Here is a 15848-nt window from a genome sequence, read left to right as displayed (position 1 = left end):
CAAGCTCCCATCGAACGATCATGCTTCATGTAGATTGGCATTTAACGATTGCTTTGTTTGGTTTGTTTTTGCTGAACTGAAGGTTGTCTATGGAGTAGTGAGTAACCATTACTTTTTGGCAAGTGGCTCTTTATCTGATTGAATGTGACCGTTTGTGCAACACCAAAGAATCGGACAATACTCAGCTCAGCTAGGTAACTAGTAAAGACCCGTGGTCTGTCAGCAAAAATGACTCCTGATCGAATGTAAGCTGCCCCGACAAGGCAATTGGATAATTAGGGGTGTGTCATCTGCATCTTACATGCTGCATTGTGACACATCCTCTTGACGGGGTGGGAAAGGAAAGCGGGGACCGAGAATATATAAGCTGGAGCTGCTAAGCTCAAAGGCTGTCGGAAATGACACTGAAGTACCAGGCAAGTTACTAAACACTCTCCCTTGACTTCTATACATCGAGATCCTGCTTTGACCGAGAAGAACCCAGTATTTACTTATGCCTACTAGGTAGTTCGAGGTCGAAGCATAGCTTTCTGACATCAGATCTGTCACAGCTTTGCCGTGGGATGAATGGCATGTCCTCTTCACGGCCCAGCTGAAACTTGAATTCCGTGTTTACTGATGCCTGGACATCCCAAATGGCATTATTTGAGTCAATATGAACAGGAATACATGTGCTGTCCATGCTAGGCTCTGTTTTCTGCAATGATCAGAGCGTGACGATATAGAAACTAACCGATTATGTTCGGACATGTCTTGTTCAGTTCAAGGTTTCGCTCTCGATCAACAAGCCATATCTTGACTGTTATGCCAATGTCCGACAGACATATCCGACCGTCTATGGACATGCAGATAGGGACTTATGTACTCCAGGTCAAAGCAAACTGTCCGTGTACCTCACCCATAACCAGATCTCGCTACCACCTATCTGGAGGTTCAACATGATACTCAATACATCGTACCTAGGTAGAAGATACCCGTATAGATTCCAGAGCCAAGCTATCCAAGTTAAAATTGCATTGACGTCGAGCCTGTTCCTAGAAGTCAACACAGCTAGAAGATAGGTCAATACATGACTGTAAGGATCGACTAGTTGCAGACTTGTATGCATCTTAATACCTCCGGAGTACTGCCGTCCCCGGCTATCTAGTAGATACCTACTACGTACCTAAACATACTTACAGACCCCGCGATCCTCTTGGAAACGCCACACATGTCATGAGCGAACAGTGCTACTAGTAATACACGACTGAGATATTACACCTCCCCCATAGCTTATCTAGCGAGGAGCACGAGGAGGGGCACAACATGTCGCCATGTGAAGCGTATACTGTTCCTACGATAACTTCCCTAATTGGCAGTGCCGCAATACGTACCATCGTTATTCCTTTCCATTTTGGTACTCATCTCAAATTCCAGCATTACTGAATACGTATCTCCGCTCAGAATCTGCATTGCATTTTCCTCGGATAGATGGCATGCATCAAATTCTGTTTTGTTACCATTTTCATAAACAGCCCCTCCTCCCAGATGGCCATATGGTTTCAGGAGTAAGAACCACCCCGCCCATTCTTGGTAGAGACTAGAGAGCGTGGTATCGTAGACGTGGTAGTCAACTGCTCAGGCCGACAAGAGGGACTCTGCCACTTCTGGGGCCGTGAAGAGAGATGGCAAATATGGAATGGCACAGGACTGGGCTTATGCGCCGACAGAGTCCCCATTCCTGGGCTCCACCATAACCGCGTCTTCTGCGATAATTTGCCTCAACAAAGCTGAACGCATTTACGGCCATGTACGTACAGGGGCCGACGGCTGGTATGTATGTTACGGGCTTCGTTCGCCATCTCGAAAGACACAGACAGGCTTTTCATCGGTCGCATCCTCTTGGAAGTCAGATAGTTTGAGAGAATGAAGTCAGTGGTGTTTTGCCAAAAGAGAATAGAAAAAGAGTTTGGCAAAGTCCGGTCGTTTTACCGACCGCTTACAAACAGTCATTAATTAGCTGGTTGGGTATTGCCCCGGCGCTTCCCGAGGCTGTCACTCTCTGACTCTGTTCCAAATCCACTGTAAGGGCTGAGCTCTACTTGCATTGTTTGAAGAAGCAACAAAATATGAGAAGAACAAAGACAAAGATAGAAGCTTAAATTGCGGACCAGCCTGTACACCAGTATATAAGAATAGGATAATATAATTTCGCTACTGAAGGTAGAAACAAGCTAACTTAGATAATGGCCGTGTTGTGCATGGTGTTTGTACGGAGCAGTGCGCTCAGTGGTATTGGCCGCGTTATGGTAATTTATTGCGGTGGGTTCCTTCACCCACCTACCACTAAGCAGCCACACAAGTGCGGTTACCTCTTGCCTTCGTGGGGGGGATAAACCAGGTTAACCCAGAGTTAATTACAGCGTATGATACCGTATCACCGTCATAATTTAATACTGTCAACTATTATATTATTACTCTAGTATCCTCCGTGTTATTTTTTTTCTTTCCTCGCCTTCTCCTCTTTTCGACTCCTACTCCTCACCAATATACAACAACCACGATCTCCCTCTCGTCGTCCTCCTACTCGCCCGTATCAAAGAGTCCGAGGCTCCGAGCGGCTGGTCGACTGTCGCGTTACTCCCGGCCTGTGTACGTATGTACTGTGTACTTCGTCCAACGGTACCTACCAGGCCTAAATCTGAGAGGCTTAGACCCGCAGGCCGCAGGCGAGTCCACCGTAACGATCGATCATCCCGCATCTCTTAGGTCATTGACTGGCGTCCAACGACTCTTCCCACTCAACCTCACGCTCCTTCCACCTCCTATATATTATTTATTGTTTACCAGGTTTTACTATTGCATTCGCAATAAATATCCCAGCATCTAGTTTATTCGTATACGCGCGGCGGGCAAGTCGGCATCTGGTTACGAAGAACCCAGGTCTACTGCAGTCGAGAAGGACAACCCGACAGTGATCGGATGGGAAGACACTCATGGCTGCACCAGGCGGAATTCACCCGCATTCCGATGCGGACCTCATGAGGCAGGCTGTACTACAGAAGTGAGTTGAGCGTTTTTCTCGACATTCTTCCTACATCAGCAACGGTTCTTGTTTTCTCTGTGACGACCGGAAAAATGAGGGCTTTGAAAGAACACCACATATCCTTTGGATTTTGTTTCTGGCAGTTGTTCCTGTAATGCGACCGGTGTTGTTGTTGTTTCTACGTTGTCCTGAACAGCCCTCTTCGAGATTATTCCTGGAGAGATGCGGGGAACGAAATGCTTGTTTTTTGAGCACAAGATTGTTTTGACACTTGAAGACTAACCATATAAACGCCAGTGCTGCAAATGAGGATGATCATCCAGACAGCCTCATCACGTCGAATGGCTCTACACCATCAGGGGTCGTTACCCCTCAGCCTGACCCAGCGGATAAGCGCTTGCCTTCTATAATCCACTATTTCTCTCAGGTTGGTAACTCTGCTTTTCCACTGAGTTCTCTCAAAGCACGGTTATCTAGTTCTTTTACTACTTCTGTTGCGAACTCTACTCCTGCTCCTGCGGGGTCGGATGTGCCCTCCAAAGTTGAGACTGTGAAGCCCGGTGTGGATGGTGCCTCTGATACTGTTTCTCCGTCATCTGGCGCGAATGCTACAGAAGAGCACTCGCAAAAACCAGAAAAAACCGAGACCACAGAGACTTTCTCCAATCCCACATCCCTTCCTACTCCCCCCTACTCGTCTGCTTGTTCATTATCACAGAAGGACATGGAGGAAATGGAGAGCACGGCGCCTACCACCGAGAAAACTGCCGTCTCCATTTATTCTGCGCTGAAAGATTACATGTCGTCGACAACGTCGCATAACAATGTTTCCGAATTACATTCTTCACGACGTCCCACATGTGACCCAGTTTCCAGCGTTTCTGACGACCCAGTTCTTGCATCTCATTTCTCCAATCCATCCCTCCCTGACGCCTCAGATCTTCCACCTCCACCGGCAGTCCCCCTGTTGGAGCATGAGAAGCCCTACTACATATCTAAATCTTCTGAGAATCTTGCCAAACTGACTGAGGGCATGGCTAATCCTTCACATATTAAGAATACTCCACCTTTGACACCAAGAGCCATGTCGCATGACAATAGTATGTCTCATTCCAACGGCTCGGCCCCGGTTCCGTCGAACTCGTCGAATCAACGCCGAAGTGACACCGAAACTCGTTCGGATGCATCTGATGGTAAATCGAGTGATAGCGGTTCATCGTCGGAAGGACCAGCAGTCGCGCCTATAAAGGGCAAATTGTTCGTCAAAATCTCCCGTGCCAGGGGCTTACGTCCCAGCGCTGATCCGTACGTTGTGTGCGTGTTCGAGTGGAATGAGTATATCTCGAAGGGTACCCGGAGCGGTGCACAGTCTCCTGAAGGCAAAAGTGGCGGCAGGGACTATCTCGATAACGATACAGGCCGACCAATGGCCATTCCTATGAAGAGTCGCCAGAGTAGCCACAACAGTCAATTGGACACCGTGGACTTAAAGGGCAGAGCCCCTGTTACGGATCCTCACTGGAACCACGAAGCAGTATTGTGCGTATCTCCTTCAAATTGGACTTTAACCTACGTTAACTAACTTCCGATGCAGTGATGTGATGGGCGAACAATCTGAGATTGAGGTTTCTGTGTACGATCGGTACAACCAAGAAGCGTTCTTGGGCCACGTACGAATGAGCCTCAACCTCAGAGAGGAACGCTCTAGCTTGGAGGGCTGGTTTCCTCTAGCTGCTCGAGGTGAAGGGGACTCGCAGGTTTCTGGAGAGATTCATCTGGAAATGCACTTTGAGAGGACCGAGAAGAAGCAAGTTGGGCCAAACGATTTCCAGATCTTGAAGCTCATTGGAAAAGGCACATTCGGTCAAGTCTATCAGGTCAAGAAGAAGGATACTCAACGAATCTACGCCATGAAAGTTCTATCCAAGAAGGTCATTATTCAGAAGAAGGAGGTCGCGCACACATTGGGCGAGCGAAATATTCTTGTCCGAACGGCCATGGCCGCATCGCCTTTCATTGTCGGTCTCAAGTTTTCCTTCCAGACTCCCACTGATCTTTATTTGGTTACCGATTATATGTCCGGAGGAGAACTCTTCTGGCATCTTCAAAAAGAAGGTCGATTCCAAGAAGCGCGAGCCAAGTTCTACATTGCAGAGTTGATCCTTGCTTTGCAACACTTGCACGACCACGATATTGTGTATCGTGATCTGAAGCCGGAGAACATTCTGCTGGATGCTAATGGTCACATTGCACTTTGCGACTTTGGCTTATCTAAAGCCAATCTCACCAAGAATGACACGACAAACACGTTTTGCGGTACTACCGAGTATCTGGCACCGGAAGTGCTGTTGGATGAGCAAGGTTATACTAAAATGGTTGATTTTTGGTCTCTGGGTGTGCTTGTCTTTGAGATGTGTTGCGGTTGGAGCCCGTTCTATGCGGAAGATACACAACAGATGTACAAAAATATTGCGTTTGGCAAGGTTCGTTTTCCACGAGATGCATTGAGCACAGAGGGACGTAACTTTGTCAAGGGATTGCTCAACCGCAACCCTAAGCACCGCCTGGGAGCCAAGGACGATGCCAAGGAGTTGATGGCCCATCCGTTCTTCCACGACATCGACTGGGAAGCGCTACGTCGGAAAGAGGTCATTCCCCCTTTCAAACCGAAGCTCAAGTCGGAGTCGGACACTTCTAACTTTGATCCTGAATTCACCACTGCTTTGGATCACTCCACGTCGTTGAACGATCGTGCTGCTGCATTAGCCAACGGCCTCATGCCTGGCTCTACCCCTCTCTCACCTGGCATGCAAGCTAACTTCAAGGGCTTCACCTTTGTGAACGAGAGCTCTATGGATCATCACCTCAAGGACAACAGCGCAGACCGGATGGACGAAGATATGAAAGAAGATGAGTCGTGGCATCGCCATCAACGATCGGTCGACACGACGGATGGTCGTATGAGCGGAGTTGTCAAGACGGGAGAAGAAGGCGGTGTCTTTAACAACTTTGACATTTAGTCTGTTTCATTCATGTGTGGTTGGTGCATGTTTGTGGATTTTGATTCCCCTTCATTCTTTTGGAGTCCTATTGCATATACTTGGTTATTTTCATGCATACTCGAGAGGTGGACGAATGTCTCTTGCAATATCGTTGTCATTGGTTATCTGGTTGGTGTTTTTTGTTGATATGAGGGTGAGCGACTTTTGTCAGTCTACAAGATGGCACGATATTGTTTCCGACAACACGTTGGTAGATATTGGATTGTCGTTCTGTGGTTCTGTCAACATGCTGGCCCCTCACAATTTCTCATTGACATTCAATAACTTTCATATCAATGCGGCGTATGTGTTTTTTTCTGGCGGGTGATTCCTTGAGCATCCTACCTCTGTCGACCGTAGGTGTCGTGACGTTGTTGCAGAGACATTTGCCTTCCCTATTATTACTATCTATTGTTTATTGTCTATTATTCTTATTACCATCATGCCTGCTCATTTCCCCCCATTATTATCATTCATTTGACCTTTCATATGGCGTTATTAGTATTCGACCGGCGAGCTTCTGATACTCGGCCGATTCATATATTCAATTGCATACCCCTGGAGATCATGTACAGAGTTGTTGTTTCCTGCGTTATCGGCATGGGTAGTTTTGCATTCAGTTTACATTCAATCAAAAGCATATCCTTACCAACACTTCCATCTATGGATTGTATGGACGAGTCGACATTGATGGAGACAGACGAGCTTCGGGAAGCACATGACTCGATTCCATGCGGCTCATGGGATCCATGTGTGTTGCAGAGTACAATAATTATTGAGACCCAGCCTTACGTGGTAAGTATGTCCTGCAGGCGTCAACGGGCAAGCCACACGATCGCTCCGGGCGGCAATTACGATAACGATGCTTCCATAAATTGACCTCAATTGAGTACACATTGATCAAAGGGGAAAGATTGTATGCGCATGCTGCTAGAGTCGACGGACCACTAACTATCGCGGAGAATTTTCCATTCCGCCCCAACCAATCAGACTTTCAATCCGATTAATACGATTGATAAACTTTGTCGAATCAGATGCAGTTGATGTAGAAGAATTTACGGATTGTGTTTTTATTGCTTGCCCGCCTTGCCGAGGTGTATGTTTTACATTTGGAAGTCGGACCCGATTTCCCCATAAAAGAAAGGGGCGTCTCCAGTCTTGACAGACAGAAAACGGACTGCTAGGCCCGAAAGAGCAAGCACCAAAAGGAGAGATGATCGGACGTAAGAGTGCAACTCTGTTAGCAACCGTTCTTAGTAATTTCTTACTTCTTAGCGAGCAGAGAAGCGGCGTTAGCGACTAGGCCACTTGAAGACTAGTGCCAATCTCCACCGGTTCACGCGGTCTTGGCGCGGCTTTTGACTATCTGGGCAGACCAATAGAAACGCCAGAAGAGCCCGTTGTGGGGATATCGGCTCCTTGTTCGGTTAGCATGCCCTAGGGCCTCCTTAGTGTCTGCCTTAGTATTCGCTTAATGGCCCTTTGGCATGGTGGTGAGCCCTCCAATACGACCTTCTACTTTAGTCTTGCTCGAATCGCATCACACGCAATGAACTCTGATTCTCGCTCAGCCCTCAGCGCAGGCTGTTCTGTTTAGGAGGACTGAGTATGGAGAGCTGTCACAGACCGACTCCAGTTTGTCCGCGTCGATGTGATGTGGAATGGATACTCCGCTCGTGGAAGTAACGTGCATGACATCCTCCGTACTAGTCCTCCTGTGGCTTAGTCCATGTGCACGAGGGGTCCAAGGCTCCGCTTCCCCTGAGCTCCATCCATTCTCTGCAATCGCACGCTACCTGGTCGTAGGTACAGGGTACTACAGAGTACGTACTCTGTACAACAACTCTCCGGTTAACCACCTCAGAGTCACTTGCGGCGTACACATACTACCGACAGAGTATAACCACATATGCACGGCTGACCCCGGCACCACCAATACCTGACTCGATTGGACATCAGCTGTACTTGTGGTCGTATTCCATTCGGCGGCATGGCAACTAACCGCGCAGAGCAGAAATGGGGCGATATTAAGGTTACCAAGTGCCAGCCAATCACACAGCCGCATGCCGTCTTTTTTGTAGTACCCACTAAGAATCTTTACTCATAGCACCTCTCTCCATCAGCTAACCACAAGGGTTGTTGATCGTTGTTGATCTCTCACTTGGTCCCTCCTGCGTATGTCGTTGTCGTTGTCGTTGTCGTTGTAGTTGTTGCTTGCAACTCGCGTCTCTCGTTTCTACATCCTGCTTACGTGAATCGTTTCGGTCCTTACCCAGTCATTCCTTTATACGAATCCTGTCAACCATCTCCGAGTCGTTTGTTAGGGGGAACAAAAAGAAATTTCAGACAAGCCGCGAGAAGAGCTCTCCTGATGATCGATCCCGCTCATTGATCTACTTATTCTATACGCTCACTGCACATTCTTTCATCATGAGTGTCATTACAGCAACTTCACAACGAGCCCCGGTGACTTTCCGAGACTACGACCAAGACTACTCCGTTGCAATCCAGGACGTCCCTCCCAGAAGAGGCTCGGCTGCGTCGGTGTCTTCATATACCAGTAACTATAGCAGCAGCACATTCAGCAGCACACCACCAACCGTCTACTCTCCGACCTCCCCCAAACCAGCTTCGTATCGAGTCTTCAACAAACAAACCGCCGCCGCCGCACAGCAGCCGCCTCCCACTCCGACTATTCCCACTTCCTTTTTAAACCTCCCCCGCCAACCGAATGAACCTGCCATTAAATGCTTACCGCCAGCAGTGTACGATTGTATATTGAGACAATTGCAAGATTTGCATGAAGCCCCTGAGAATTACCAGTATGGCTGTACGACATGTTTTCAACGAGATTTACATGCCTTGGCCCTCACAAGCCGGACTTGGGAGAGGAATGTCAGGAGTAAACTGTATGCTACATCGCCACACCCCTTTGGGCCTTTTTTTTTTCGTGCTAAGTATTCTCTAGATATAACTATATCCATATTCACGGTGCCGATTCACCAGCCCAGTTGAAGAAATATCGACTCAAACGAGGCAGTCGGCTGAAACTGTTGAGGAGGACGTTACGAGAACGAAAGTTACTGGCGAATCTTGTTCTTGAATTGCGTATCCCTGAAATCGACGTCTCACCAACCGTCGCAAATGGCAAGATGAATCCGCAATGGGAGGACTATCGTGACCTGGTCGCCTCCGTTGTCATGGTCTGTCCGAATCTGGAACGTCTGATTGGGTTCAATATGTCTTTTCATCACGAATTCGATCGTTTGACGTATGCTTTGTCGACACGGAAACGCCTCAGGGAGCATCAGTGGATTCTGGGAGAGCCGGTTGATAGCACAGCTTTGGTTGAAGATAAGAATTCCAGGAATACATCGTCTTCATCACCGACAAAGACCTCGAGAACAGCAGGAAAATCGCTCGAGCCTCAGCAAGCATTTGAATTCCTTCATTATCATTCGTGTTGGAGCAATTTGGAAACTCTGATGCTTCATTCACTCAATATGGGTGGTGTACTTGAACATGGAATTTTCTTGAGAGTGTTCAATCGTCTTCCTGCACTTCGACACTTGTGTATTTCTTCTTTTGATACCGACGCTTTCACCGATCGTACTTTGCAGTTTCTTCCACCACTCGAATCATTACGTCTGGAGAATCTACGAGGTGTTACAGACGGAGGTATAGCGCAATATGTGTCACGGCCAGAGGCCCGCACGATTCGATCATTAACATTGATCGAGCAGAATATCGGTTCTCTATTGGTGATTTCCAAGATTTTTGCTTCTCTGAGACTGCTGGAGAAGTTCAACTTGGTCCAGTCCACGCGATTACCCACTCTTCCCTCTGAAGCCATGGTCTTTCAACCAATCCTTGCATCAGCGAGCCTGAAACAATTGCATTGGGACGTGACCGGACCTGATTCTGCAGCCGGACTCGGCAAGTCATTAGACTCCCTACCATTTGTGACTCCTCACAAACCATATGATTCGCCAAATTTCCATTTAGCTCAAAGCATTCTTTATTCGGGGTTCCCGCATCTGACAAAGCTCCGAGCTCCATCGGATATTGAGCCTCCAGGAATTCTTCAGTCAGTTTGCAGACCGGTCCCTCACGGACAGGCTTTGATCCCATCAGATCGATATAGTCTACCGCGAAGTTCTCATGGTTCAGTCAGGACACGACCCTTGGCGTTGCCCGCTGGGAATAATTTGACATCAGCACGAATTCGGGCTCAGACTTTCATCGACATGGCTGCCAAGGATAGCGAGGCCGGTATGAAGGTGCTTGTCACTGATCACTCAGACTCGTATGTCCCCGACAGCGCCATGGAAGCGGAATCAGATGAAGACGAAGATGAGGAGGATGAAGCAAGCAAAGATCTCTTTGGAGGCTCGTATCCAGGAGCGCAAAATCCAGCCCCCTCGTCTGATGAACCCGACGAATCGAATCCCAATGGACCGAAGAAAGTCTTTGAATTCCGCATGCCGGCAATCATGGGCATTGTGCGGGCCGTAACGCCTCATGAGATAACCGGCCTTGGGTCAATACCACGCTTCAATCTCCAACCAGACGTCCGTGGCATCGACTCGGACGGAGGTCTACTGGGATGGAAACATCTCTTAGGCCCCGTACAAATGAGCAGTAGCAATACAGCACAACAACAGCAATCATTCTCTTCCCTATCTCATACATCATCCTTCTCATCATCCTCCACAAACACAAATCCAGAATATTTGAAACGAACCGAAAGCGACCTCAGCACATCAGACTCGATCATATCACCCACAACAACAACATCGGCGGCATCACGACTCGCGAGCTGGGGCGGCTTCGGCTCTCGCTCTAATAACAACTCTTCCACAACAGCAACATCAATGATAACATCACCAACCATCCCGGCCTATCCCCCGACTCCGATATCATACTCCTTCTCCCCGTCTGCCAACAACTCCCCTTGGGGAAGAGATACATGCAACGGGGCCTGGAATTCCGGCCATCCCAAGGATTGGTGGATGCATTTCGAGCGCGAACGACAGAATAATGCGGATGTTATTGACGTGAAAAGATTCTTCTAAACCTTTTTTTTATATCTTCCCTGGTATATACATACTCATCTTACTTCTCATTTAGTGTATATGGTGTATCTCTTTTCTTGGTGTCGGTTCGTGAATACCCTTGCTTCAGGTACCATACATACATATTACGGCGTTTAATCTCGCTCTTTGGGCTCCTACTTTCGTTGTCTTGCTTTTCGTTTCGACTGTCATTATTATTGTATATCTCTCTCTTTTGACCTTGTTCATTTTCTTTTCTGTTTGGTACTGGTACAGGGGGACCAAAAGGGGGCCGGGGGGGGGGGGGGGGGTATGGTGTATATTAATTATATTGTTATCTACTTCAAACTTATAGGGACAATAATATTGGAAATAATACCTTGACATTTCGCTCTTCTTCCTAATTTCTTGGGATGGGGGGTTTTTTTTTACAACGCCAATTAGATGGATATGTATGATGCTATTCTCTAGAAAACGAAATAACACACAAATTTGGGTAAATAGAGAGGGAAAAAGGTTAAACGTATATTCCCATGTTTGTATCCTTCTTCTTCGATTGTACCTCCCCAATGGCATCGACATAATGTTCATGGTTAACCTTGTTCATACCTTTCCTCAACGCGATCATACCAGCTTCTACACACACAGCCTTAAGCATGGCACCTCCAAATTCGTCCGTGCTGCGGGCCAGTTCAGCCCAGTTCACGCCGTCGTCTGTTGTCATTTTGCGGGAATGGATTTGCAAGATCTGGGCACGGGCTTCCTCGTTAGGGAGAGGGAATTCGATCTTTCGATCTAATCGTCCAGATCGGAGAAGGGCAGGGTCGAGGACATCAACACGGTTCGTAGCGGCGAGGACCTTGACACGATCGTCTGAAGCGAAACCGTCCAGCTGGTTGAGAAGTTCAAGCATGGTTCGTTGCACTTCACGATCTCCAGACTTTTCAGAATCGAAACGTTTCGTACCGACGGCATCGAGTTCGTCAATGAAAATGATTGATGGGGCTTTTTCTTTGGCGAGAGCGAAGCAGTCACGGACCAGCTTTGCGCCGTCTCCGATGAACATCTGCACCAGTTGGGGTCCGGCGAGTTTGAGGAATGTTGCGTTCGTTTGAGCGGCACAGGCACGAGCTAGTAGCGTCTTACCGGTACCGGGTGGTCCGTACATGAGGGCACCTGTGGAAGTTAGCATCAACAAGCTTGGAAACCATCTGTCGTGAACCTACCTTTCGGTGCCTTAATACCAATCTTCTTAAACTTCTCTGCTTCTTGCATAGGCCAAACAACAGCCTCCACAAGCTCTTCGATTTGTTTGCTCAAACCACCCACATCAGTGTACTTCTCCGTGGGCTTCTCATCAACCTCCATAGCTTTGACACGGCTATCATATTCAGCTGGAAGAGTATCGAGCACCAAGTATGAATCTTTGTTCACTCCGATGAGATCGCCGGGCTTGAGTTTCTCGTGGTCCACCAAACCAATGAGGGGGAGGAAGATAGTTTGACGGGTTGATGTCTTGATGACTGCAGACTTTCCAACTCGGGTAGCATCGAGATCGATATTGGCACCTTCTTCTGCAGCTTCTGCTTCGACGTCGAGATCTAGAAGTTCGACAACGTTTCCGACGAGATATGGTAATTGCCTGCCATCACCTTATCAGTATTTGTAATCAACCAACCCATGAGAGTAAAGGAACACCAACCTGTTATTCTCTATCTTCTCTTGATTATCCTTGACCTTTTCTCTCATCGTATTCTGCTCATGTGTCAACCGCTGAAACTCGCTCTTCATGATCCGTAACTCGTTGTCGAGCAGCCGTCGCCGTTTCTTGATGTCATCTGTGCTTGCTCCGACCAGTTCTGCATCTAGAAGCTCATCGATTTCATCCTTCTTGGGCTCTGCATCTTGCATTTCAGCATCGCCATCAGCGCCGGGCTTCTTGCCGTCGCCATTTCCATCACCTTGCTGTTGCTTCTTGCTCTGATCCTCGCGCTCAAGATCGTCGAGATCTTCGAGGGTGGACATGATGTGGTGATTAATTTGACTTTTTAAAACAAAGATAGGGCTTCAATACGTTTGATAACCTGAGAGGAAGAAAATCGATGGAATGCAGCAAATGATGTGAGAGGTTGATTGTTGATGCGGCGAACTGGGACGGAGAACTAGTAAGGTGGATGATGAGCGAGCTGTAGCTAAGCTTACGGTACATCTTCAGTCACGTGATGACTTATCAGATATTATTTCCGTTGGCCGATCATCCCAAATTATGCATGCACTTTCCGACGATATTTGAAGAATCAAAACAAATCTTTGGTTAACCTTTATTATTGGCTCATTAAACTTGTGTGTTCAGCCAAATCATTGACGGATACAACATATGCTTGCATGCAGAACACCCCAACATCATGACACTTCACCGTGTCCGCCCCGGTAATCTGTACAGGGCTCAAGAGCTGATATTGCAGAAGAACTTTGGGTAAGGGCCCAATTATACACATTTTGATGAAATACTAACTTCAGATAAGCTGCCGGAGGACAAATTCGTCTCTGTCATCAACATGGCCTTGGAAACGAGTACGTTTCACATGGATCAATCTCCTCGGGTCAATTCATTTACTCATTGTCACCAACGCAGGTTCCAAGGCGCTCTACTCCAACTCAACAAACTTCTAGTGTCCCTGGTAATAAGCAGACATTGGAATCACTGGAAAAAAATAAACGCCTGCAGGCGAGAGCAACAGCTGAAAATGGCACTGACGGGGATGGAAATGCTCTTCTATCGGAGACATCAACGTCATCTACCATAGCATCACCATCAACACAGCCCAGTCCTCCAATTCATGGAGAGGAACATGAATCAACAAACATCGCCAATACAGATGACTCAGAAGATGTGATAGACCTGTCTCAGCCCGCTCCGATCAGAAAGTACGAATCGTTCGAAGACGAGTCATTTTACGAGGAGGTGCACCTCGAACCATTCAATAAATAGTGAGTGCAGCATCAACTCTGTCAAGATCCCTACTGACAATAATCTAGTCCTGCTTATTGGCTCAGGTATGTATACAACTGATGTCTATCATAATTTCTGAAGAAGGCACAGAATCTGATTTGCTTGTACAGGGACAATTGTCAATGTAGCTCTTGCATTCGTCTAGACACAAGACAGCGCATGGCGTCCAGCTTTGAAGTGAGTTAGGACCGATTTTTCTCCTTACCAAGGCACAAATAGCTCACCGGACGCGCAGTTTCCGAAGAAGATTTTTGCGAAGTCGGTGTACCATAATGTACCCGGATATATAAACGTTAAATGTACGCACCCGTACTTCTATTAAACAGCATATTGATATCTGAGCTGACTCTTGACTTGGAGGGTCCGATGGACACGTTGGTGAATATCCTATCTCCTGGCTTGAAAGTCACCAGTTGCCCAGCGACTTAGAAATGAGCAACAAAGTTCTCACTTTCAGGTATTTTCCCACCCATTTTTGGATCCCATAAGTGGGAAATTACTCAAACCCAACATGTCTTACTTACTGCTCCGCAGAAAATTCAGCCATTCGTACAACAAAAAATTCCACCCCTGTGTGGAATTTGAAGAAGTCATGAACACAAATGAAGGCCTCACTAAATGGCTACAATATGTCGTATGTATAGGCTGGACCTAGGACATGGATACGGAACGAAAGCTTACTCAGTGGCAGATCAGTTGGGGATACTGCTTGGTCAAAGGTGTTCCGGTCACTCCAGAGGCAACCAAAAAGTTGTTGGAAAGAATAGCTTTCATCAGGGAGACACACTACGGTACTTGAAAAACAATACGCTATCCGGAAATGTACAAACAACTGACTTGATTACAGGGGGCTTCTGGGACTTCACGTCCGATCTAACCTTCAAAGACTCGGCATACACTGATGAAGCACTTGATGCACATACAGATAATACATACTTTTCGGACCCGGCTAGACTACAACTATTTCATCTCCTAGAACATACAGGAGGAGAAGGCGGGACAACGTTACTCGTCGACGGATTTTATGCAGCATATCGCATGTTAGTGGAGCGCCCTCGAAGTGTAGAAGCACTTACAGACTACGCACATCCCTGGCACTCAAGTGGAAATGAGGATGTCAGCATTCAGCCATACAGATATTTCCCAGTCTTTGAACGAGAGCCCACAAATGCAAGACTGTTGCGAATTCGGTGGAATAACTATGATCGTGCGGCGAAGATTGATTGGACGCCTACTATGGCCATGCAATGGTATGGTGCTGCGCGATATTGGAATGCAATTATTCGCCGAGAGAACCAGACTCAAAAATGGCTGCAACTTGAACCAGGGACGGCATTACGTGAGTCTTCTGCCAGCTGATCGCTCTATAAGAGGATTTTGCAAATGTCATGAAAGTGCACTAATCGAACTGCTGATATGTTAGTCTTTGATAACTGGAGGATGCTTCACGGCCGCTCTGCATTTACCGGAAAGCGCAGGATGTGTGGTGGTTATAGTACGTCTTCTTCTACTTTTACACGTATCACAGAAAGCTAACAGATTATTTCTAAACAGTAAACAATGACGATTTCGTTTCACGATTCCGTTTGCTGAAAAACGGTAGAGAAAAGGTGTTGGATGATATAGGTACATATAGTACTCGGCAGAGTTTTTAAGCTCAAGCGCCGGAAAGCTTCTTTTTTTTCTGTATAGTACGATTTGTCGCATAAAATACC

The 15848-nt window shown here is 47.2% G+C and overlaps 4 protein-coding genes across 4 annotated transcripts; 3 read left to right on the top strand and 1 right to left on the bottom strand.

Annotated features, from left to right (window-relative positions):
* Positions 1–2975: 2975 nt before the first annotated feature.
* On the top strand, positions 2976–6045 carry EYB26_000453 (uncharacterized protein; the record flags this gene model as incomplete). Its single annotated transcript, XM_054259769.1, has 3 exons — positions 2976–3043; positions 3323–4564; positions 4620–6045. 3 exons carry the CDS (start codon positions 2976–2978, stop codon positions 6043–6045), a joined length of 2736 nt encoding a protein of 911 aa, XP_054115744.1.
* Positions 6046–8496: 2451 nt separating this feature from the next.
* EYB26_000452 (uncharacterized protein) lies at positions 8497–11141 on the top strand (the record flags this gene model as incomplete). The annotated part of the gene is made up of 2 exons (XM_054259768.1): positions 8497–8975; positions 9035–11141. The coding sequence occupies 2 exons, from the start codon at positions 8497–8499 to the stop codon at positions 11139–11141; spliced, it is 2586 nt and encodes an 861-aa protein (XP_054115743.1).
* Positions 11142–11637: 496 nt separating this feature from the next.
* EYB26_000451 (uncharacterized protein) lies at positions 11638–13145 on the bottom strand (the record flags this gene model as incomplete). Its single annotated transcript, XM_054259767.1, has 3 exons — positions 11638–12296; positions 12347–12762; positions 12823–13145. 3 exons carry the CDS (start codon positions 13143–13145, stop codon positions 11638–11640), a joined length of 1398 nt encoding a protein of 465 aa, XP_054115742.1.
* A 380-nt stretch (positions 13146–13525) lies between these two features.
* EYB26_000450 (uncharacterized protein) lies at positions 13526–15788 on the top strand (the record flags this gene model as incomplete). Its single annotated transcript, XM_054259766.1, has 12 exons — positions 13526–13596; positions 13646–13694; positions 13756–14111; positions 14160–14177; positions 14244–14310; positions 14369–14432; positions 14494–14590; positions 14668–14767; positions 14825–14924; positions 14981–15472; positions 15557–15628; positions 15688–15788. 12 exons carry the CDS (start codon positions 13526–13528, stop codon positions 15786–15788), a joined length of 1587 nt encoding a protein of 528 aa, XP_054115741.1.
* Positions 15789–15848: the final 60 nt, after the last annotated feature.

The sequence above is a fragment of the Talaromyces marneffei genome, chromosome 1, assembly GCF_009556855.1.
Source record: "Talaromyces marneffei chromosome 1, complete sequence".
Lineage (NCBI taxonomy): Eukaryota > Fungi > Ascomycota > Eurotiomycetes > Eurotiales > Trichocomaceae > Talaromyces > Talaromyces marneffei.
This window is presented reverse-complemented; position numbering and strand designations above follow the sequence as displayed.